Below are 24,368 nucleotides of genomic sequence, written 5' to 3' on the forward strand. Positions count from 1 at the left end.
TCCCAGCGTATTCCCCAACCTGGGGCCTGAACCACGTGTGGGGACCCAGTCCTGGAAAGTGCCATGAAAAACCAACCACACACTCTACAGCAAAACTTTAATGGGGCAGATATTTGAACCCTCCCCCCAAACCTGAGAGGCTGGGGAGAACTCAGTATGTTAGGCCGGTCCCAGAGACTGTTGCCATGACAACTGCTGGTAGGCTTTGCTGCCCAGGCGGCTCTAAGCCTGAGTTTCAATAAATAGAGGACAAAGGGGCCTGGTCGCCCACCAAGCTGGGGAGACAAAGAGCTGGAGTGCCAGACAGAGCAAGCTGTCATGCCTGTGACCTCACACGGGTACATGGTCAAGTGTACACACCTTGGATCATGTGCACACACACAATCCCCCCTTGCCAAACATCCTCACATGACACACCATCTTTACACACACACGTGTGTACATACACACACTTTCCTCAGACACACAGGACTGAGCTCACATGCCTCTTCCTTGCAGACACACAGGAGGTTAGATATACATGTGCCTTTCAAAGTTTGGCTTGGAGCCTGGTGTCCCCTCCCAGCTCACAAGAGTAGGAACGAGGTGGGTCTTTCTGGCTTGGGCCAGATTATCCCTCAGACTAGGGGCTAGATGTTGTGACATTTGCCTGGCTGACCCCACAGAGGCCTGTGGTGTTGGACTGGGCCCAGGAGGGGAAGCTGTGCAGGTCGAACATGGGGATGCTCCAGCTGTTGATGGCCAGTGTGATGACCAGAACCCCAATGATGTTGAGCATGAATCCCGCTCGGGCCTGGGGTGAGGAGAGCCAGTCTGAACGTGTGGGCGCTGAGCTGGGCCAGCACCTATCCCTTAGGTATTCACGGGTGCTTGGAGATCTCTTACTAGCAAAACTCTCCCTGGGAAGTCCTTTTTGGAGTCTAACCTGCGGCACAAGGCGACGTCCCCACCACTGCCTCTACTCCAGTGCTGACGGGGAAGGGGCGCTCCCAGGGCCCTGAGTCCATCTCCCAGGTGTGGGTGCCTGGCCTCTCGGTGCCCCTACATTCCTCACTCCTTCTCTCCCTCTCAGTGGTCTAGGCCTGGCAGGGCCTGGAGACCCTCAAGTGGGGACCATGCCCTCCCCTCCCCCCCGTCACCCACCCCAGCGGGGTCCACTGTCAACTCCGAGGATCTCAGAGGCTTTAAGCTACTCGGTGGCCCATCAAGGTGGAAAGACAGGGCGGTGCGTGCTGAGGCATTTGAGACCCCTGCCACTCACCATGTCTGTCACTCTGAGGCCTCCGAATGAGAAGGCGATGGCGTTGGGCGGGGTGGCCACAGGGAGCATGAAGGCCAGGGAACTGGCAAGGGTGCAGGGGAGCATGACGTAGAGAGGGTGGATGCAGATGGCCTGGGACTGGAGGGGGAGACCGTGGGGCAGAGCAGGTCTCAGCCCCCCTCCCAGAGGGGAAGGCCTGACCCCCAATTCTCCTTCCCTCTCTGAGGGCCAAGCCCCACCTCCACCCCAATACACACTCTGGCCATGAGCCCACCACTTCTGCCAGAGGGCACCAGGTGACCTGGGAAGGGCCCCTTGACCTCTCTGGAGGGGATAAGTGTGCGGCCCTGCCCAGTGGGGCGTGGGAAGGGGAGGGACTCATAAAACGGATCTCAAAGGGGCTCAGGGTGCTGTCATCAAAGGCTGCGGGAACGCTCCTGGGGAAGCAGGGGCTAGGGACGCTCCAGGAAGCAATTTCACGCCGTCACCTCAGGAACGACCAGAACCGGAACTGGGCCAGGGATGTGGGGTGGGGCCACCAGTGAGCCCCGGCAGGATACTCCAGAGGTGACGTCACCAGGGATGGAGTGAGTCAGGGGCCAGAAGGCCTTGGGGCCCAAGGTTACTGAAGAGCCTGGGGAAGGGTGGAGGCTCGGGGGTCTTTTCTCAGAAGTGAGAGGAGGGAGGGGGCAGACGGTTGCTCTGACCCTGGCTGGGATGGGCAACAGGGCTCCCTGGAGGAGGTGTGTCTCCCGGTCCAAGCTCACCATGGAGGCCAGGATGGGCAGGAAGAGTGTGGTGGTGGCCACATTGCTGGTGCACTCCGTGAAGACGGCAATCAGGAGGCAGATGATAAAGGCGATGGCAGCAGGCGGCACACTCTCCAGTGGGGTCAGCTTATCCCCCAGCCACTTCGACAGGCCCGATTCCTGCAGGCAGAGGAGGGTGGTGGGTGAGAGGCTGGGCCGCCTGGGGCTCCAGAGTCCCCGGCTGAGGCTCTGGGGAGGGTCCTGCTCTTGCCCACACCTCTCTAGAGTCTTCAGGGTCAAGGGCAGCTTGGGAGGGAATGAAGAGACCCAGCTGAAACCAAAGTCTCCCTCTCCTGCTTTTTTTAAAAATCAATTAATTAATTTTGGGTTGTGCTGGGTCTTTGTTGCTGCACGGACTTTTCTGTAGTCGCGGCAAGGGGTGGTACTCTCTACTTGAGGTGCGCGGGCTTCTCATTGCTGGTAGCTTCTCTTGTTGCGGAGCGCGGGCTCTGGGGCGCGTGGGCTTCAGTAGTACAGACTCAGCAGTTGTGGCACATGGGCTTAGTTGCTCCATGGCATTTGGGAGCTTCCCGGAGCAGGGATCGAACCCGTGTCTCCTGCATTGGCAGGTGGATTTTTTACCACTCAGCCACCAGAGAAGCCCCCTTTCTTCCTCTTGAAGGACAGTTGGATGTGGGAAGAAAGAGATGGGTAGCAAAGAGAAGGAGTCAAAGGGCTTTCTTGGGAAACGTGGGGCTTGGTGGGAGAAAAGACCTTTGGCCCCACTGACTCCTGTTCTCCCGACCTCTCTTCTGGGGGTCCCTGGCCAACTTTAGCCCTCTCCCAGCCCCCACCAGCCCAGCAGGTTGGGAAAGAAGGGACCTTGCTCCTGGCAAGGAGGGAGAGGGGGAAGGGCCCTGGTAGAAACTGGGAACAGGCTGGCAGGGGGACAGGGACAGTCACAGGGTCAGAAGAGCTCCTGTAATGCCAGACTGTAAATCCCAGGGAGCTGGGACTTTATTTTATACATCATCACCCACTTAGCACTCAACACCCATTACAGAGCTTGGCACAGTTACTGAGTGCTTGATGGTTGAACTAACCAATCCTTGACCCAGGAAAGCTCCTGTCTATGCAGTGAACGAGCTTAGCCAGAATCCCGAGGCCTAGGGGTGCAGGTTCATGATTCCCCTCTTGGTTGGAGGCTCTGCAGAATGATGACCCGGTCCCCAGAGCCTGGCTGGGTATGATCGTGGCACCCCCTGGTGGCTTCAGCCAACAAACTGCATCAACCCAGTGCCTTCCGTCCACTCCCTGGTGTTAAAGCTGAGGTGTTCTCTGTCCAGCAGGGGGTGAGGGAAGGGCCTGGGTGGTCCTGAGTACAGTCCCTGCTCACCAGAAAATCCTGCCTTCTCTTTGGCTTTGAGAACCCGACTGGGCAGAGCTCCCTGTGGCCCGTGTTTTCTCTCCCTCCCTTAGGGCTCTTACCTGTCTCTCCAGCTGCTGCAAAGGCTCTGCCCACCAGGGGGCTCCCATGTGGGGGGTCAGGGCTGCCCGGGATGGGAGAGAAGCAGGGCCCCTCTTTCCCTGTCACAGGGTCTCCCACCAACGAGGCTGCGGAGGGGATGGGGTCTCTCACCTCACTGCCCTTGGCCAGGGCAAAGCCACCACCCAGAAGGATCACGATATTCCAAGGCATTTTCTTTTTTACTATATCCCAGGTGAGGAGGGCAGGAGGGGCCTTCAGCTTCCCTGGGTTTCCTACTCCCCAAGCAGAAGAAGTTGGGTCACCAGGAGCCAACAGGCTTTCCCTCCCCTCCCCTCCCCCTGGGGGCTGTCCAAGCGGTCTTGATCAGAGCTTAATGCATGGAAGAGAGGGACCCTCAGTTCTGCCACATCTTGGCTTTGTCCCTGAGTCCCTGTGCCCTTGGCAAGTCAGCCCAGCTTCTCTGGGCTTTGTCTACTCCTGCCGAGTATGGTGGGAGTGGGCTGAGTGCCAGAAGGCAGGGTCTGCCCAGAGGCCCTTCCCTGCCCCAGGCCAGGTGCTTACCTGGTTTCTGAGTCAGCCCTGGGATCTTGGAGGGCACGATGAACATAATTACAGCAATTAAGATGGCTACTGTTCCATCGGATGTCATGCTGTGGGTGGGGCAGGGAGGGCAGGTTTAGAGGCTCAAGGCTACTCAGGGTCATGAGGGGGAGGGGGGCCTCCCTCCTGTTCTGAGTTGGGGGCCCTGCTTCCTTCCCTCCTCCCAGAAGTATTCCTCCTCCCCACAATCCTCACCTCTTCCCATTCTCATCAGAAAAAGCCAGGTTACCCCAGCCTGTGAAAAAGCCTGGTTCCCGAGTGAACCAGAGCACCACCAACAAGACAAAGAGGAAGGTGACAGCCTTTTCCGCGAAGTTTATGGGGCCCAGCAGCTTGTGCTCTCTCCGGATGACTTCGAAAGCTGCTCGCTCCTGATTCTTGCTCTGTTCCCCCAAGCCAAAGTTCTTCCGGAAGCTGCAGGTGGGGGTGGGGACAGCTTGTGAGGGCCCCCACACCAGGCAGGGGAGCAAGGGGCTCTGAGTGCCTGAGGTTTTGTTTCTTTTTGATTGTTGTTGTTTAGGCCTCAACAAGCTGCTTGTGGGATCTTAGTTCCCTGACCAGGGATTGACCTGGGCCACAGCAGTGAAAGCTCAAGTGTCAACCACTGGACCACCAGGGAACTCCCAGGAGTGCCTGTGTCTTAAAGGCTGAGACATGCAGAGGCCTCCTTAGGGTTACTACACTAAGACTTTGATGCCCCCAACATTCTGGAAGAAAAGCAGAAGACTCTGGTTTATAAACTCTATTCATAAAGAAGGCTGAGCACCGAAGAATTGATGCTTTCTAATTGTGGTGTTGAAGAAAACTCTCGAGAGTCTCTTGGCCTGCAAGATCAAACCAGTCAATCCTAAAGGAAATCAGCCCTAAATATTCATTGTGAGGACTGATGCTGAAGCTGACGCTCCAATACTTTGGCTACCTGATGCCAAGAGCTGACTCATTGGAAAAGACCCTGATGCTGAGAAAGACTAAAGGCAGGAGGAGAAGGGGACAACAGAGGATGTGAAGGTTGAATGGCATCACCGACTCAATGGACATGAATGCAAGCTCTGGGAGATGGTGACAGACAGCTAAGCCCGGTGTGCTGCAGTCTGTGGGGTTGCAAAGAGTTGGACACGACTGAGTGACTGACAACTGGTTTGTCAGGGCTCTTATTTAGCAGAGGGGCTGGTAGGGGGTGGGGCTTCCCTGTACTTGGCCCTGCGCCATCTGTCTCACTGACCCCTCCATGCTTCCAGGAGTTTTCTTGTGCTGAGCTTTCCCTTGCTCAGAGTGAGAAGGCCCCAGAAGCCTGGACGCTGTGCTTCCTTCTGGCCCTGACTCATCACTCCTCTCCTCCAATAACTTTTCAAGAAATCCTCCCCTCCCTCTCCTACTGCTTCTGGGCGCCCTCTGCCAGCCTGAGCCCCACCCACACTGTCCAAAGAAGCACAGGGGTCTGCAGCCTGTTCCACATGCACTGGTTTAACTCACGTTGATGTTTAACTCTTTGCTTGGGCAAATCTCAACTCCCCTGCTGGACTGTGAGTTCCTTGGGGGCAAAAATCATGTTTCACACATGTTTAAATCCTTTATGGTGCTTGGCACTGTGCTGGTCTCTTTGACTAACACTTTGCTTTGTATCAGCCCCAACCCCAACCCAATTTCCCTGCACCTGCCCAAGCAATGTTATAGCAACGATGCTTTAAAACTTTCAGTGACCACCCCCTGCCTGGGTAGGAAGGACAAATAACAACTTATATCACAGTAACACTCATACCACCACTCCTAGGTTGGACTCATAGCAGACATCATTAATAAATCCCAGACTCGATTCCTACTGAGCCCCAGCAAGGTCTCATGTGATTTTCAACTTGGAGCTCTAGTGACAAGGGCTGGAAGTCAGAATAAAACCTCCTTACTACTCTTGGCCTCAAGAACAAGGTGGCACATAAGATTCCCCCATAATCTCTCCCTGCCTTCTTCTCCAGATGTGTATCCTGATACTCCTTTTTTAAAAACAATTACATTTTTTCTTTTGCAATTAATGTTTTTTCTTTTGTGGTTAAAAAAGTATTTTTTGGCTGCATCCGGTCTTAGTTGCAGCATGTGGGCTTCCTTCTGGTTGTGGTGGCTAGGCTGCCCAGCAGCATGTGGGACCTCAGTTCCCTGACCAGGGACAGAGCCTGTGTCCCCTACATTGGAAGACAGATTCTTAACTACTGGACCACCAGGGAATCCCCCTGATTCTCCTTTTTTTGCTCTTTATGTTTCAACCACACAGAACTGGAGTTTCCCCAAACCCAGCATGTTCTTTCTTGCCTCTTTGTACAAGCTATTCCTGCTGCTGAATGTCTTTACTTCATCTTCTACCTGGCTGACTTCTAACTCAGCAAGATTCAGTTCCGGTGTCACCTCTGCCAGGGGCCTTCTGGAGTCTCTGCTCTCCTGGGCTGTATTCCCACAGCACCTAGGCTTCTGTCTGTCACTGCCCCCACCTTGTCATCACCCCTTAGATGGTGAGCTCCAAGGACAAGGCCTGTGCCTAGCGCTTGCAGTGTTTTCAGGACCAGGCACACAGTAGGAACACAAGCGTCAGCACTTCTATAACTGACAAGCTCGTAGCGTGCACTCCTTCAGCACCTGCGAGAGGGCTGTGGGTCATTATGGAGTGGGACCTGGCCTGGGCACCAGAAGATCTGGTTTTCAGTCCCAGCACTGACATGTCTAGCTACAGACCATGGCCCGAACCTCAGTTTGCTTATCTAATAAATGGGATAATACTCTCCAATCATTCCCTCCAATGGGGGACCAAGGGCATAGAAGGGCCTCGGGAGGGAGAGGTTTGCTCACTGAGATGGTGATTATGTCCTTTCCCAAAAGGCTACCTGGGTACCCAGCTGGGCGCTCCCAACGGGTAAGGGCTGGCACCTGGGCATCTCTTCCCCTTTCTGCCACTTACTCGAATCCTAAGAAGAGGATCTGTAGCCACACCCAGGAAAGCAGCAGTAAGATGATCATGGCAGGGAAGGCAAAGCCGAACCAGGAGGCGAAGTTCACCACGTTGCCATTTCGGGGGAAGATCCTGAAGGGGAATAAGGGCTGCTGTGTGGCATTGCCTGGTGACAAGCCAGCTCCCTTTGTCCCCCAGTCAGAATGCAGACCCTCTCCCCCTCGATCACTCACGAGTTGACCTGGCCTTGCAGCACCAGGTTGGGGGTGGTGCCGGTCAGGGTGGCGACGCCCCCGATGCTGGCCGAGTAGCACACACACAGGCTCAGTCCCTGGCTGAAGCGGAGCTGCTCCTTGTTCTGCTGTGTCTTGGACTCCGAAGGAGTCGGTAGAGCAGGGCAATCCTGCTTGTTGTCTGGGAACAAGGGAGAGCTGGGGTCGGGAGTGGGTGCAGGGCCAGATTCGGGGAGCATGGCAGGGTCTCCATGGCCTCTGAGGTGCCTTGTCACTTAGCAGCCTAGACCCAGGCTGGGGGGAGGGCCGAGGCTGCCCCCAGGTCTGGAAGGACAGGCACTCCCTGGGGTCTCAGGATGGAGTGACCCTCGGATACCACCTGGCCCAACCCCTCTCAGGAGAGGGAAACTGAGACACAGAGAAGGGAAGAAGATTATCCAAGCTGCACAGGAAGAGTGGAGCCCGGACCCCTGACAGCCCACCCAGGCTCCTGCTCTCGGCCTGCCAGGGTCACCTAGCATCTCAGTTTGCCCAGGACTGAGGGAATTCCCAGCCTGTGGGACTTTTCATTTCAAAACCAGGAAAAATCTCAGCCCACCAGGACAAGCTGGTCACTGAACTTCTTGCTTCCCTCTTCTGTCCCAAAAGTTGCCAAGATATGGATTTCCCTGATGGTCCAGCGGTTAAGACTCTGTCCTCCAAAGCAGGGGCGGGGGGGGGGTGTAGGATCGATCCCCAGTCAGAGAACTAAGGTCCCACATGCCGTGGGGGTGTGGCCAAAAATTTAAAAAAAATCGGTGTTCAGATGACTCCTCCTATCATGAACATCATCTCAGACCTTCCCCAAGAGGGGTTTGGGACAGGGCCTGGCCTCACCTTTCTCATCAAGCTTGGTCTCTTCCTTCTGTTCCTGGAGTTCAAAGGCAGGGTTGTGCCTGCCCTCCTCAACATCCCTGTCTGTGGGCATCTTGTGCAGCTGCTCCAGAACGGCGTGGGCTATGGGCAGCATCATGGCGGTGGTGGCCGTGTTGCTGATCCACATGGACAAGAAGGCCGTAACCAACATGAAGCCCAGAATCAGCCTGGCGATGGACAGACCCACACACTGGTATTCCAGCATTCCTGCAGGGGCTGGCGGCCCAGAATGCCCACACCCCAGGCCCTCCCGTCTTGGTCTGTGGGGACTCACAGGGCGGGCCGCACCCCGATGATGAGGAGCACGCGGAGGGCGATGCGTTTGTGCAGATTCCAGGTCTCCACGGCAAGGGCCACCATCATCCCCCCAATGAATAGGATGTTGGTGTCTTTCAGGTACTCAAGGCTGACCTGCGTGGGGACAGGGCTTACAGGGTGCTGACGCTGCTATTTCTGCCAACAGAAAGAGGTTGGTTCCCTGGGCTCTTGGACCCAAATGGAAATGGTCTTTGGATCCCCCATTGTTGCATATTAAGCAGTTTCCTCTCTTTCTGATTAACCCGTTCTCCCGTCAGCAATGACTGAGAGATCGTCCAGCCTGAATCCTTCCATGCTTAAAACCACTGACTGGGAGAATTTAATGCTGTTTCAGAATCTAAAGTTGTGGTTCTCTGTGGTCCCTGGGTCAGCATCATCACTGGCCTGGAACGTGCTAGAAATGAAATGCTTAGACCCTGCCCCAGATCTATGAAATCAGAAACTCTGGGGTGGTGCCCAGCAAAATCTTTGTTTAACTGGCCCTGCAGGTGATCATGGTGCATGCTCAAGTTTCAGAACCACCGAATTAGAAGGAGACAGACTCTTTGGCTGGCTATCAAGCCCCCTTTCCCTCCCTAGCCTAGGCCTAATTGCTTCCACTTTGAATTAACTCTTGACACCAACTGTGCCCCTGGCATTTCTAGAATGCCTTCTTCCTGGTCTTCTAGCTGACTCCTCCCTCTGTGCTCCCCGACCTGCCAGGCAGAGGCAGGGACCCATCTTCCATGCGCTCTGCCTCTGATGAGGTTTCTTCCATCATCACCATCCTAGGGCAGACCCCTCCATCCTTGGGAGCATGTCCTCCTGTGAATGGGGAGGCTTACCGTGGAAGCAGTCATTATGCCCATCATGGGGAACATGATGACGGGGAGGAAGGCAGTGACGGCCAGCGGTAGCGCCTCGGTGCACCAGAGCAGCGCCATGAGGATGATGGTGTAGGCACAACAGGCTTCCTGCAGGCAGGAGGGGAATAGCAAGCTATTGGAGGGGGCAGGTCTGTATCTCAAAATCACATCACTTCCTGTCCCCAGAGGAAACAGACCATTTGCAACAGTGCAGGGAGACCCTGTAAAACTCACAGCCCTTGATTCCCAAACCCAAGTTCTCATTTAAAAATGGGGATAGGGACCTCCTTGGCAGTCCAGTGGTTAAGAATCTGTGCTTCCCCTGCAGGGGGTACAGATTCAATCCCTGGTTAGGGAACTAAGATCCTTTGTGCCATGCAGTGTGCCCCCCCAAAAAAAAATAAAAATGGAAATAGAAAGCAAAGCACTGACCACCTTGTATTTAGCCCTGGGGAGTCTAGACATTATAATCCATCTGTTGAATATAATCCTATCCCCTTGGGGATTGCAGGGGGCTTGGATGAGGAGTCTTAAATGAGATGGGGGGCTCATCTCAATGAAACCGGGGCCTGGGAATTGTGGAGCACCGCCTGGAGCTCTGACCTCCCCTCCTTTATCAAGAGTCTATAAGAATACATCTATTTGTATGACGCTTAAATAGTAATTGTTCCTTCTGCTAGCAGGTGAGTTCCATGAGAACAGAGTCAGTTTTGCAGCATCTGGATCCTCGGAGTTCAGAACCCAGGAGGCTTCAGACCAAATCTTTTCTGAATGATTCACTAATCATTGAAAAGTTTTGGGAAAGGCAGGAGTCTCCTTCCAAGTGATCCTGGCATGACCACTGCATTGCACAACTCCAGGAGGTGTCCTTCACATTTCTAGCATATGTGAGGGGCTTCCCTCATGGTCCAGTAGCTAAGACTCCAAGTTCCCAGTGCAGGGGGCCCAGGTGCTATCCCTGGTCGAGGAACTAGATTCCACATGCCAGAACCCAGAGTTCACATACTGCAACTTAGAGATCACAGGCCACAGCTGAAAGATTGGGACATGACAATAAAGACCCCGAACACGACAAATGAAGTTCCGGTGGGCTGCAACTAAGACCCAGAGCAGCCAAATGAGTAAATAAACATTAAAAAAAAAATAGAATATCTGAAAAGTTCCACCATCCCTGTGTTGTACGGAGAATTGTGGAGTAAACCCTGAGTCATGGCTTTGTGAGTCTTGGGGTACCAGAGGCCCCCCCTTTCCCTCAGGAAGCTCCCAAAGCTAGGAAGGCCTGACTTCAGGCCTGGTAGGGGACCTAGAGCAGGAAGTCGGCCAACCAAGACATCAGGGGCCCACCCACCTTTACGGGGCCTCTCTGCAGGCCAGGGGAGGGAGGGCAGGCAGGGGAATCATTAGCCAGAAGGAAGCCTCCAGGAGGGGTACTTGGATCCAAGCCTTCTCAGGGGCACCTGCTCACTCTTTGTTTGCCAAAGGAAGGGGCTGCCTGCTCGGACAAAGCGGCTGGGGGGCCCCTCCTCTCTTACCTGTCTCAGCTGCCCTGCCCCTCTTGCCCTCTCCACCTGGTATGGGCTGGGCTCCCCCCTTATACCTCAGGCCCTTAGTACCCTGAGGTTGGAAGGAAGGTCTCAGGGAGAGGAAGCTGCTGTTTACTGAGTAACTTCTAGGAGCTGGGCGTTTTCAAGTTTGTAGTTAGAGCCACTTTTGAACTGTGATGTTGGAAAAGACTCTTGAGAGCCCCTTGGACTGCAAGCAGATCAAACCAGTCCATCCTTAAAGAAATCAGTCCTCAATATTCATTGGAGGGACTGATGCTGAGGCTGAAGCTCCAATATTTTGGGCACCTGATGGGAAGAGCCGACTCATTGAAAAGACCCTGATGCTGGAAAAGATAGAAGGCAGGAGGAGAAGGGGGTGACTGAGGATGAGATGGTTGGATGGCATCACTGACTCAAGGGACATGAGTCTGAGCAAGCTCTAGGAGATAGTGAAGGACAGGGAAGCCTGGCATGCTGCAGTCCATGGGGTCGCAGAGTCAGACACGACTGAGCGACTGAACAACAACAAGTTATAGCCACGGGTGGGTGTGGTGGTCTCATGTTATAGAGGACCTCCAGGGGGTATGTGGCTTGCTCATGGTCACAGAACCAGGGAGGGGCAGAGCCGGGTGGGAACCTAGGCAAGGTATCCAGGATTGCACAATTCCCAGAGCACTCCCTGTGGAGTCATATCAGTGGCAGGCCAGGGGGTAGTGTGACACGTAGCCTGCACACTAAGTATCTCTGATGCCAGGCTCACTTTTTTGTCCATGAAACGTCCACCACCTTTCTCCCCCGGACATAAACTCATTGGCACAGTGGGTGGGGAATGCCTTGATCCTTGAGCAGAGACTTACACCTCTTCCTCCCCTAGCTGGAGGAAGATTCTGCTGAAATCGCTGTTTCTTCAACCATTTTCTCAGTTACACTGATGTCATGGCCTGTTACCCATCCTCCCCCGCAGACTATGGGCAGGCCAGCTCCTCTGGACCCTAGTGTGGCCCCCACCCCCTAGAATTCTTTGGCCAGAGACGAGGAGGGGAGCTGGGGTGGATGATTCCGCTGATTCAAGAAGATAGCTTTGTAAAAAACAACAGCATAGCTATCGTTGAGGTCTCCTCCATGGACATCGTGCTCTCCACGCTTCAGGTTGTTCCAATTTCACATTTAGTTGCTCTGTGATTTAGAAATGACTATTGTTCTCCTTCAGAGAAGGCAATGGCACCCCACTCCAGTACTCTTGCCTGGAAAATCCCATGGATGGAGGAGCCTGGTAGGCTGCAGTCCATGGGGTCGATAAGAGTTGGACACGACTGAGCGACTTCACTTTCACTTTTCACTTTCATGCATTGGAGAAGGAAATGGCAACCCACTCCAGTGTTCTTGCCTGGAGAATCCCAGGGACGGGGGAGCCTGGTGGCTGCCGTCTATGGGGTCACACAGAGTTGGACATGACTGAAGTGACTTAGCATAGCATAGCATAGCATTGTTCTCCTTTCACAGATGAAGAAATAAAGGTGCCAGTAAATTAAATATTTCAAAGTCACACAAATCAGTGAAGAATCCAGACTGTCTGGTTCTTGAGCCCCAGGGTTTTGCCTTCTGCCTTGAGCTTGACACCTTGCAGGTAGGGGGTGTCCTTCAGTCTTGAGCTTGCTGTGGCTAGCAGGGTGAATGGGCGTGAGTTAGAGCCCAGGATCGAAACAGAACCATTTTCACTGGGGCCTGCCACTTCCCCTTGCCTGGCTCTGGGCAAATTGCTTCAATTCCAGGTCTCCTTTTGCACCCTCCAAAGGGAGCTGTGAGTACCAGTGTGTCGAACCTATGGCTTCTGTACTTTACAACTTTCCTGCATCCCTCTCCGTATCTGTGTGTCTCTGGGTCAAAACCGGGTTCAGAGTTCCATTTGGCAGTCTTCCCTGGCCCTGGTGGCTCTGGGCCTGTGTTCCCATCCCGCCCTCCCAGGCAGTCAGTCCAGCTGTAGCATAACTCACTGACCTGCTCTTCCTGGATCATGGGGCTCTTAACTTGGGCGTGGAATGCCAAGGGTCCATGAAGCTGGGTGGGAAAACTATTTCCTCTTTTAGCTAACATCTAACTAAGGTTATGAACACAGGCAACACAACTGTAGAGCTGGTTTTTTTTTGTGGCCGTGCCTCTAGGCTTGAAGGATCTTAGCTCCCCAACCAGGGACTGACCCGGGGCCTGTAGTGGTGAAAGCGCACTGAGTCCTAACCACTGGACAGCCGGGGAATTCCCCAAACCAGACAACTGTTGATGGTACTAATGACCATTTAGTCAAGGATATTCGATTGTGATTGTCAGTTGTTAGGGACCTGCAGAGATCAGTGGCTACAATGATCTCAAAAATGCATCTCAAAATATTGTTTACATCCATCTCTATCTTGAAATTGTGGTAGTGATTATATCAACACCAGATCTTATTTAATGCTTTAATAAGGAAACACTTATATTTCTGAACTGTAATTAATTTTTTTATACTTTTATAACCGTGTTCCAAAATGATTGGTTTCCTTCTCCATCCCATACACTTTATTTTGTGCATTTCAAAGCAATATTCTGAGAAGGGCCCAGAGTCTTCACCAGGCAGTCAGTGACATTCCTGGCTCAGAAATGAGAACAGAACCCAGGGGATCCTTTCTCTTTGGTCCCTCAATGTGTCTGATTCCAAGGTCTGCATTCCCCTGCTTTAGAAGTGAGAAGTCGGGGGACTTCCCTGATGGTCCAATGGTTGAGAATTCACCTCCCAAAGCAGGGGATGTGGGTTCCATCCCTGGTTGGGGAGCTAAGATCTCACATGCTGTGGGGCAACCCAGCCTGTGCACCGCAACTACGGAGCCCATGAGCTCTAGAGCCTGTGCTCCCAAACTAGAGAAAGCTTGTGTGCCACAACAAAGACCCAGTGCAATAAGAAGAAAGCAAAAGTGGGCAATTGGGAGTCAGACTTGGCCTCCCAGGCCACCTTATACCCTCTGCCTTGCTGCCATCTCTATACACCTTGGGCTGGCCAAGCTCAGATGGTGGCCTATGGCATGGGACCCAACTGTCTTACTCCTCAACCTGCTGCACTGCTCAGCTCCACAGGTTTCAGGTATATATTCTCTCTTTTTTTTTTTTTTTTTACACCCTTAGTCCCCCTACCTCTTCTGCATAGCACTCATTACAATCTGTACTTAAACATTTGCTCTCACAAATTTCTTATGATGAATATCCATCTTTGCCATCAGACCGTACTCTCTAGGGAGCAGGGTCTGGATCTGTTTGTGCTCACACCAGCAGGGTGTCTAGCACCTCTATGGAGTTGCCACTGGATGAATGAGTGGATGAATATCAGGCACTGGGGCACAGACATAATTCAGGCCTGGCTCCAGCGCTCAGGGAGTCTGAGTGCCCTACGTGGGCTGGTTCATAGTCATGGCGGATTGCCTGCCTGGCAAAACCAACAGCGAGCAGATGAGATAAATGCTCAGATGGCTTCCAAACCCCAAGGCTGGCAGCTTGCTTCTTTTGTGATAGGAAACAAAAGTCAGAGGTCAGAAAACCTGAGTGCCCAGGCCCAGCTTTACGGCTGCATGTCCTTGGGCAAGCTATTTAACATCTCTCAGCTTTGGGTTTTTTTTTTTAAATAAGAAATATTGAACATTTCCAACTGTATACACATTGCTCTCTTTTATGAAGTGTCCTTATCTACCAATAGAGATAAGAGAAACACCCACTTTGCTGGGTTATTATGAGGATGTAGGATTTGACCATGTAGGTTTCAGCTGTAAAGAACTGCGGATGACAGTGAGCAGGTGGCCTGGGTTAAACTTGGCAGAGAAACGTGCTCCTGTGCTGCTGGGGAACCAGGGTGGATGCATGAGGTATAAATAAAGATGCTGGTGCCAGGGAATCTAGGGCAGACTCTGGACCCTGGGTGTGGACAGGGTGGGGACCTGAGGGCATCATGGCCTTTACCCATTACTGGCACAGAGAAGCCTAGGGCAAAAATGTCCACAATCTCAAAGATGTTACATCTTATTCCTCCTGGGGATTGAAGGTTAACCCAAGGGCAGGCTACTCCCACTGCTCCTCTGCCCCTGGCAAGTAGGGATGCTGCGGGCAGGGAGCACTACTGGGTCTAGGGAGAGAGGCGAGGTCCTGGGTGGCAGCCAGCACCACTGCAAAGGGGAGACCAAAGAGTGGGGTCCCAGAGAAGGGGCCCCTTCTCTGAGCCTCCTTCTGTCTGGGCTGAGGAAGGCTTCCAGAGAGAGCAAACTGAGTGGGTGCTGAGGGATAAATAGGAGTTTGGTGGGTGGGGGAAAAGTGTCAGCATGAGGGAGTGGGCACAGAGGAACAGAACGAGGCACAAATGATCACATACATTCTTGTGGGGGAAGGGATCAAATGCTCAGGAAGAGTCTCATTTGCCCTGAGAGGAATATAGGACTTTATCTGGAAGACAAAGGTAAGAGGGGGAGATCCTTGCAGGACTGTAAACAGAGAGAGTGACGTGGTCAGGTCGGTGTGTCTATTAAAAGATCACATGGAGGCTGCATATGTGATTTTTTTAAATGTCTGTAAGTATTTGTATACACATAGGAAAATCTCTAATTCGAGAATTCTTACCCTGTTTTTGTACCAGGATCCCCTTGGCAGCCTGATGAAGCCTTCCAGCTCCTTCTTGGAATAATGTTTTTAAATACATTAAATAAAATGCACAGGATCACAAAAGAAACCACTTATATTGAAACACAGTTATTAAAATATGAAAAATGGGCAAGATAGTAACATAATGTGACGCTTAACTAGTAAGCTCTTCACTGGCTAGTGGCTACTGTAATTTCAAAGTCATGATGAACGTCAACAGTATGTCAAGGTCCTGGCAATAGCTCTCATACGATTCGAAAATATCTGTGATTCCTGTGGGTGGCAAACTCAAAAATATTGTTCATCCTATGGTGGCTTGATGTCTACATTCATCACAGAAGAAAATGCTTAATTCTTTCATGCTTTTGGACTTTGTACAATGTGCACGTATCACCTAATTAAATAAATCAATCGCCTCAAGATAAAAATAGGGGGCTTACACCTGCAACAGTGTGGCAGATGGATCAGCAGCCATGGAAGCTGGGAGTTGACAGGTGGCCAGGCTGGGCTGTCCAGTGGGGAGATGACAGGGGCGCAGAGAAGGTCATGGCAGCGTAGATGGACAGGGAGGACAGACTTCAGAGATAGCAGGAGGTGGAAGGCAGAGGGTCTGGGTGATGGCTGCTGGGCTAGGTGGGAGGGGAAAACTCTAGGTGCCTTTCCTGGGTGTCTAGAGACACAATGACCCTGAGGAGAGGAGCCATGTGGCAGGACTTGGGGAAGGAGGATCAGAGTGGTGTGTGTGTGTGTGTGTGTGATATTCCAGGAATATTAGGCCCATCCAAATGCCTAAAACTTTTGAGAGACTAAACATAAGAGGCAACCGTGGACAGTCCTTAGGCAAACATAAGTCCTTCAGTCTCTGTAGCCACAGTCCTGTAGCCAAACCACAATCTCCATAGCAACTGGCCCCCACAAGGCAGGATTTGCTCAATGACTTGCCAGTCTCTTTAATTTTGCAGGCTGCCCCTACGCCCGCCACTTGCTACCACCACTTCCAACTCAGGACCAACCAGTGAAAGCCATATTTGATTTCTAAACAATCAGAGAGGATGCCCTGCTTCCAGTTAGCCTTCCTGCAATGTCCCCCTAACAGCACCCTCCAGTCAGGGCACACCTGAAGCCTTACCTCTCTCCACTCTAAAGCATCCCCGCCCCTTGCCTTTGAGGCTCTGCCAAAAGCAGGCAATGGAGGCTGACTACCTTCTCTCCTCTGCCTGATCTCATTTGGCTGATCTTTGTTTATTTCTGTGCCTTCATGTGAATGCCTTTGTTGCATCATCTTCTGCTTTAAGAGGCCAAAGGGAAGAACAATGGGTCTGGGTGTCAGAGACAACAAAAGTGGGGGGAAGAGTCCTGACATCAGAGTTTGGACCAGGGCCAGATCTGCTTGTGTCCACTCAAGAGCAAACCAGCAGGTAAGAGATGAAGAGAAGCGAAGCGTTCCCACACTCCTCCGTGCATCTGATCCCCACAACAGCCCTGGGCAGCGCTGTTGGATTCTGTTCAGGAAACTGTTCTGCTAAAGTCTCTCTGGTTTTCCCATGCCTGACCTTCATTTAGCAGGTGCTGGAAGTGAGGACGATTTGGTAATCTGGGGGCAAATTTCGAATTGGGGAACCTTCTATCTCTTCCCTAGGAATCGCCCTGGCTTTGGAGGTTGGCTCCTACTCTCATGACCTTCAGAGGTCACAAACCTGACTCCGCATAGTCCAGGGCTGATCAGGGACCACATTTCACTGCCCTAGGGGACACGCCTTGCCTTCCTGTTTCACTGGTGGGAACACCAAGGTCTTCATGAATAGAAGAAGTAAGTACATCTTCATGAATAGAAGAAGAAGTACATCTATCGGTGTAAGTCAGGTATCCACACAGTGCCCGAAATGCTGTGTTGTGTTTTCTTGTTGCTTAGTCACTAAGTTGTACTCTTTGCGACACCATGGACTGTAAACTCACCAGGCTCCTCTGTCTATGGGATTCTCCAGGCAAGAATACTGGAGTGGGTTGTCATTTCCTTCTCCAGGGGATCTTCCTGACCCAGGGATCAAACCCACATTTCCTGCCTGGCAGGTGGATTCTTTATCTCTGAGCCACCTAGGGAGCCCCTTTTGTGTTTCCTAGGGGCGTGGAATTCAGACAAGGAGCAGAAGGGACAGGATGTTTACCGAGCCCTGGGTGCCAGGCAGTCTACCCACACAGGTCATCTCTTTTAGTTGGGACAGCAGCCTCTTAGAGGTGAGAGGCTTGGTAAAGTTACATGGCTGCTCATGCTACCAAGTGGATTTGGACCCACATCTATCTGGCTCCAAAAACCCCTGATTTGTTCCTGGGCTCTGCCATCTCAACCAAATCCAGGAAGTCTCAAAAGATAGAGGCAGGTCCCAGAACCGAGGTCCAAATGCTTTGCAGTTTTCAGGCCCACCATACTGGCCCATCTTTGGGGTTCAGGAATAGCTGGCAGTGAGGGTATTTTGGGCTTCCTCAGTGGCTCAGTGGTAAAGAATCCACCTTGCAATGCAGGAGCCTCAGGAAATGTGGATCCCTTGGAGGAGGGCATGGCAACCCACTCCAGTATTCTAGCCTGGAGAATCCCATAGACAGAGGAGCCTGGCGGGCAAAAGTTCATAGGGTCACAAAGAGTTGGATATGACTGAAGTGACTTAGCACCCGTGCAAGGGTATTTTAGTCACACAGCACTTAAAGTGCGCATGCTTACACATACCTACTACTCCTGAATCCTAAGAGTAAGAGATCCTAAAAACGAAAAAACCGAAAGGACTTCCCTGCTGGTCCAGGGGTTAAGACTCCATGCTTTCACTGCAGAGGGTGCAGGTTCCATCCCTGGTTCTGGAAGTTCCACATGCCGAGCAGTGTGGCCCAAAACAACAACAACAACAAAAATAAGCAAACGAAACTGCAAAGCAAGAAATCCTGCCCTCTATTCTTGCTGTAAATACAGTCTGGATTTCAGCTAAGCTCTGTCCTGGCAAACACGGTACCACAGGGAGACGGTTTTCACGAGTGGTTCTGTTGGATCCTGGGAGATATTTGCATTTTCAGCTCTAATTTGGTTGGATGGCATCATCGACTCAATGGACATGAGTCTGAGCAAACTCTAGGAGATAGTAAAGGACAGGGAAGCCTGGCATGCTGCAGTCCATGGGGTTGCAGAGTTGAACACAACTGAGGGACTGAAAAACAGCCACTCTTACTTACTGCCTTTTTGACCTCTAAGCAAGTATTTATCCCTCCTGACCCTCAGCATAAAATCCTCACTCCTTCCCTGGACCTTGCAGGGCTGAGCTTGGCTGACCTCTCCCCAGTTCTCTAAGGTCATCTGCTCACTCGGGTCTCCCTGCTGTGCTGGCCTTATTTCCTTGCCAGGCTCACCCCTGGCCTTGGGCCTTTGCACTGTGGGTTCTGCCTAGACAGCTCTTGGCCCAGAGCTGGGCTTGGCTGGCTCGTACTCGCCAGTCAGGTCCTAAGGTAAATGTCAGCACCCCAGTAGGCCTTCTCTGGTCACCCTGTCTAGAGCAGCTCCTCCCCAAGCCATAGTCACAGCCTGCTTCATGCCTTGCATTGTGTGGACAGTATGTGTTTTCTGTGTGTCTTCCTACCCCACCCCTACCCCCAGGATCGCAAGTTCCCTGAATCTTACTTTCCATCCCACTGCCCCTAAACAGTAACTGTCATGTGATACTTTTCCTGATGAATGAATGAATAGATGTAAGGTTTCCAGCACATCATTCTTAGGTATCTGGTTGCGGGGTTGGGGGAGCACTGAGATCTCAGACCCCACTGTCCCCCAACCACTAGGAACCCTCCAGCCAGTGGGTGATGGGAATTTCTAGGATTCTGTTACCAATTCTTCAAACACACTTACTATTTCCAGCCTTTGCTCCTAGCATTCTCGTCATCTGGCCTGCCCTCCACTAATGCTTCTCACTGTTGAAATCTCACTCCGCCTTCAAGGCCCAACTCAGATCCTCCCTTTCCTCAGTTGGAAGGGTTTTCTCCCTCCTCTGAGCTCCTGCAGGCTTCTGGCTATCGTCTGGGTGGCAGGAACACATGGTCCTCTAGACTGAAAGCGACTTGAAGACAGAACATCTGTGTTCCTTTTCAGCAACCCCTAGCACAGAGCAAGGACTCCACAGACATTCTAGACTGAATGACAGTGGAAGGAAGGATTGATGGCTGGGTAAACACGAGGCAGACAGCTCAAGAGGTGACACGACAGGGGATCACCCTGCATCCCTAGATAGCCTCGGCCAAGGCCAGATTCCAGTCCAGACTTTGCCTTTTTCTAGCTGGGACTTGCAGAAAATTCCTTTACCACTCAGGATTTACATGTCTGTAAAATGGAGATGGAAGTAGTAACCTCATAGTAACTCAGAGATGATTGTGAGAAATAAGTGGGTTAGTGCTTTGAAGTGCTTGGCATAATGACCAGCACATAAAAAATACTCAAGAAATGTCAACGAGTATTATATGGACACAGGTGTGAGCTGAGTTTTTTCTGGGCCTCCTCCTACCCACTTCAGGGGCCAGGGGTGTGGAGGTAAGCTTGGAATTCACTGCAGAGAGCAGGGACTCAACAGGAATTGAGGACAGGGCCGTCTCTACCCACATTCACTTGTTCACTCAGTCATTTGACAAGTATTTGTTGAGCACCTACTATGTGCCAGGTGCTGAGGATTCTGCATGGAAAAAGGCAAAGTCCCTGCCTTCATGGAGGTTACATTCTAAAGTAGGGGGATCAGAGAATAAATGGGAACACATCATTTCAGAGACTGAAAGCCCTTTAAATAGCAGGTTTTTTATAAAAATGAATGATTGGGACTGCTCAGAGAAGTTTTTTCCGGGTGGATTTCAATGGACACCTAAAGAAGGAAGCCTCTGGGAGAAGAATATTCCAGGCAGGAAGATGAGCAATTTGAGGAGCAGAGAGAAAGCTAGGGAGGCTGCAGTGCTAAGTCGCTTTAGTCGTTCCTGACTCTTTGTGATCCCGCCAGGCTCCCCTGTACACGGGATTCGCCAGGCAAGAATATTGGCATGGGTTGCCATTTCCTACTCCTGGGGATCTTCCCCGTCCAGGGATCAAACCTGTGTATTTTATGTCTCCTGCATTGGCAGGCAGGTTCTCTACCACTAGCGCCACCTGGGAAGCCAGGCTGGAGAAGGGCAAATAAGAACAAGGATACAGGGAAGGAGAGGAAGGGTCTGCAGGAGTGGAGCCCTGGGGACTTGTGGCCTCCCTGACAGCTTGGATTTTAGGTTTGACAGGAAACCTATATGGGGTTTTAAGCAGGGTAGTGACATGAGCTTATGTTTGGAAAAGACCATCCTGGCATTTGGGTGAAGAACGATCTGGGGACATAGAAAACAGACTTGTGGTTGCCAAGTGGGGGTGGAGGTGGGGGAGAAGTGGATTGAGAGTTTGGGATTAGCAGATGCAAAAAGTATTATATAGAGAATGGATAAACAATAATGTCCCACTGTATAGCACCTGCAGCTATATTCAATATCCTGTGATAAATAATAATGGAAAAGAATATGAAAAAAATACATATGTACAATTGAATCACTTTGCTGTACAGCAGAAATTAACACAATATTGTAAATCAACTATTGTTGTTGCTTAGTTGCTAAGTCCTGTCCAACTCTTTTGTGACCCCCTGAGCTTTAGCCCGCCTGGCTCTTCTGTGCAGGGGATTTCCCAGGCAAGAATACTGGCGTGGGCTGACATTTCCTTCTCCAGGGGATCTTCCCAACCCAGGGTTGAACCTGTGTTTCCTGCTTGGCAGGCAGATTCTTTACCACAGAGCCACCTGAGAAGCCCCAAATCAAATATGCTTCAACTAGAAAAAAAGAGAGAGAGAGAGAATGGTCTGGGGACGGGTAGGGATGGGAGAGAAACTCTGGTGGCCTGGACCAGAGAGGAGGCAGTGGAAAGTGACTCCATTCAGTATATTTTGGGGAAATTTAGTCAACAGGACCTGCTGGTGCTTGCGGAAGTGAAGGAAAGACAGGCACCAGGAATGGCTCTGAGGCAGACGTTGAGCCTTCTCTTGATACGTAAGATCAAAAAGAGAATCAGCGGAGAGAGATGAGGGATCAGGATTGTGTTTTGAGTATGCCAAAGGCATTCTGCGTAAAAAGGAAGGGTTCGGCGGGGGGAGGTATCCCGTGTTAGTTGGGTAATTCAAGTTTGGAATTTAGAGCTGGAGTTACCAACTGGGGAATCATCAGTCTAGAGGTGCTTTTAAAGGCAGGAGAAAACAGGTCACTAGGGCAGGAGTGACGATAGAGAGAAGGAGCAGGAAAAGTAGTCAAGGGAAGAGGCAACCCAGGAGAAGCCAAAAGAAGACAGTGCAGCAAAGAGGAGGGGACTGGCTGTGACACATGCTGCTGAGTGGTCGAGGAAGGTGAGCGGGGACCAAGGGTTCCGTGACATGGATGCTGACGGGCACGCGACGAGAGCCCTCTAGGTAGGTAGAGCCTTCGGGAGCGGAGCTGTCTGAGGAGAGAGGGGCAGTGTAGACAGTCTCAGAGACTTTCTGTTGTGAGGAAGAACAGAGAAAGTGGGCATGCGTGCGGGGACTGTAGGATTAAAGGAGACTTTGTTTTTTAATGAGATTCGTATTAAGGCTTGGAGAAGGCAATGGCACCCCACTCCAGTCCTCTTGCCTGGAAAACCCCATGGACGGAGGAGCCTGGTAGGCTGCAGTCCATGGGGTCGCTGAGAGTCGGACACGACTGAGCGACTTCACTTTCACTTTTCACTTTCATGCATTGGAGGAGGAAATGGCAACCCACTCCAGTGTTCTTGCCTGGAGAATCCCAGGGACGGCGGGGCCTAGTGGGCTGCCATCTATGGGGTCGCACAGAGTCGGACACGACTGAAGTGACTTAGCAGCAGTATTAAGGCTTGTTTGTATGCTGATAGGAGAGATCAGGCAAAGACGGAAAAGTTGATGATGCAGGAGAGGAGAGGATAATTACAGGAGCAAAGTCCTTGAGAGGGACTGGTAGCCAGGGCCCCAGTGGAGGGGCTGGCCTCGCAGTTAGGACACAGGGCAGTTCATCTGAGTCAGGATAGGGGAGGCAATGTCTGTAGGCAGGAAGCAGGCGGTAGGTGGGGTGCAGGCGACAGGTGGGGTACAGCCCAGGGAAGACAGGGCCTCCTGACACATCCCACCCTCACCAGGAAGCCTGGCTTCTTGTACTGACTCGGGCTTTCCTGAGTGATGGTGGGCAGGTTACCAAATCTTTCTGGGCTGTACTTTCCTGGGGAGTAACATGGGAATCACGGCTCCTGTCCAGCCTTCCTTCTGGGGTTAACACACTTGGTTAACTCAGCCTGTTTGGAAGCCAGTCTAATGGGTCCTTATCATAGAGATGCCACTGGCTTTGGCCTGAGATGAGGGTCATCTCAAAGGTCAGCTGGGCCTTGTCACTGACCAGGAGCCGTGCCACTACCTCCCTGTTCCTTATCCTTTTGGAACACGTTGAATAAAAAGCCTGCCTCAGTTTCCCTCTCTGAGCAATTGGCTCATTGAGCAGCTGGCGGGTGGCAGGGGAGTGGGTGTGGGATGGGGCCAAGTTCAGAGCCAGGATCGGTCTCAGCCTTCCGGAGGCAGACAGCACAGGCTTTGTAGCCAGCCCACACCACCAGCTCTGCCACTGTCTATGTGACTTGCCAGAGACAGATTTCCTGTGAAACTTGTACTTCAAGGCCACCTCCACCTCTAAGTATCCTTCCCAAAGTCCTGTATTAGTTTTAGATTCATAATTTTGTCTTCTTTTACTTACTAGATGATCCCCAGGATCTGCCCTGGGATTTTGGGTGACCACTTTCCAAAATGGGAGTCAGAACCTGCTTCATAAGATTGGGGAGAGGGTTACTGGATGTGTGGTACAGGGCATGCAGCGGGGCCTCTAATAAATGAAAGCCCAAGTTATGAGTCCTGCTGTTTGCGTGGGGTGGGCAGGAAGCAGTAACATTTCCCCCGCCATCCGAGGTGTGCATCTGTAGCGCCCACTGGCAGGATCGGCATGTACGGTTAATTCTTTCCACCCCTCCTCCGCAGGCGACTTAGCTCTTGGGATCACAGGTGAGCACCTTCACTCTCTGTTTGTACTCTTAAAATTTCACAAACTGCCCAAGGCTGGTTTTCTTCTAATCCCCTTCTTTCACTCTCCAGGCTGCTAGACCAGCTCATACTCTCCTGATCAACCCCATCGGCTTCTACCTGCACCTCCTTTATGGAGCTGGTTTTCTGCCTCCTAAGGCAGTAGATGTCAAGTGGACCTAAGCAATTCACATTGAGCTCCCACTACTGGATACCCTGCAAAAGCCGCTTTTGACCTCTTAACCCCTAAGACTCAGCAGGACCAGGAGGAGATAGCCTCAACTCCACGCTAACAGGGATGAGTGGGCTTTGCTGGTCCTAAAAATGCCCCACCCTGGGACACATGGTCCCTCCCCTGCTCCTCTGGAGCTTCCCTGTGCCCAGAATCCCAAGTCCTTACCTTGGTCGGGACGAGGATGGGCAGAGGCAGCAGGAAAATGGGTAGGAAGAATACGATCAGGTAGAAGCGATAGGCCCACAGGCCCTGCCAGCAGGTGGCCATGGTGTGGGCCCACGAGGGCTGCCTGGTCACCCTCTGGATCCAGGGAACTGCAGGACGGATGGTGTAAGCAGGCAGGCGGCTGGGCAGGCTTATATAAAGCCGCTGGAGTGTTAACCATTGACCCACCCTGGCAATCAGAGTGTTTTTGGAGTCCGGGAGGTGAGAGTAAGGAGGAGAGACCTGCAGGAAGTATAAAGA

At 52.1% G+C, this 24,368-nt stretch overlaps 1 protein-coding gene across 1 annotated transcript; it reads right to left on the reverse strand.

Annotated features, from left to right (window-relative positions):
- SLC13A2 (solute carrier family 13 member 2) lies at positions 1-24,368 on the reverse strand. The gene is made up of 12 exons (XM_005888182.2): positions 24,069-24,368; positions 9,322-9,450; positions 8,454-8,590; positions 8,141-8,346; positions 7,265-7,445; positions 7,041-7,163; positions 4,295-4,513; positions 4,061-4,149; positions 3,650-3,771; positions 2,029-2,190; positions 1,262-1,399; positions 1-793 (listed from the first exon to the last, which is right to left on the reverse strand). The coding sequence occupies exons 1-12, from the start codon at positions 24,168-24,170 to the stop codon at positions 623-625; spliced, it is 1,779 nt and encodes a 592-aa protein (XP_005888244.2). The 5' UTR covers positions 24,171-24,368; the 3' UTR covers positions 1-622.

This window comes from Bos mutus, chromosome 19 (genome assembly GCF_027580195.1).
Source record: "Bos mutus isolate GX-2022 chromosome 19, NWIPB_WYAK_1.1, whole genome shotgun sequence".
Classification (NCBI taxonomy): Eukaryota; Metazoa; Chordata; class Mammalia; order Artiodactyla; family Bovidae; genus Bos; species Bos mutus.

What these genes read in the sequence shown, in the direction of transcription:
- SLC13A2 (XM_005888182.2), bottom strand. Translation starts at nt 24,170, where the DNA reads ATGGCCACCTGCTGGCAGGGCCTGTGGGCCTATCGCTTCTACCTGATC. An exon ending in ATCCTCTTCTTAGGATTCGA is followed by an intron (nt 4,514 to 7,040) that starts GTAAGTGGCAGA and finishes CCCCACCTGCAG; the next exon opens with CTTCCGGAAGAACTTTGGCT. An exon ending in TCTGATGAGAATGGGAAGAG is followed by an intron (nt 4,150 to 4,294) that starts GTGAGGATTGTG and finishes CCCCACCCACAG; the next exon opens with CATGACATCCGATGGAACAG.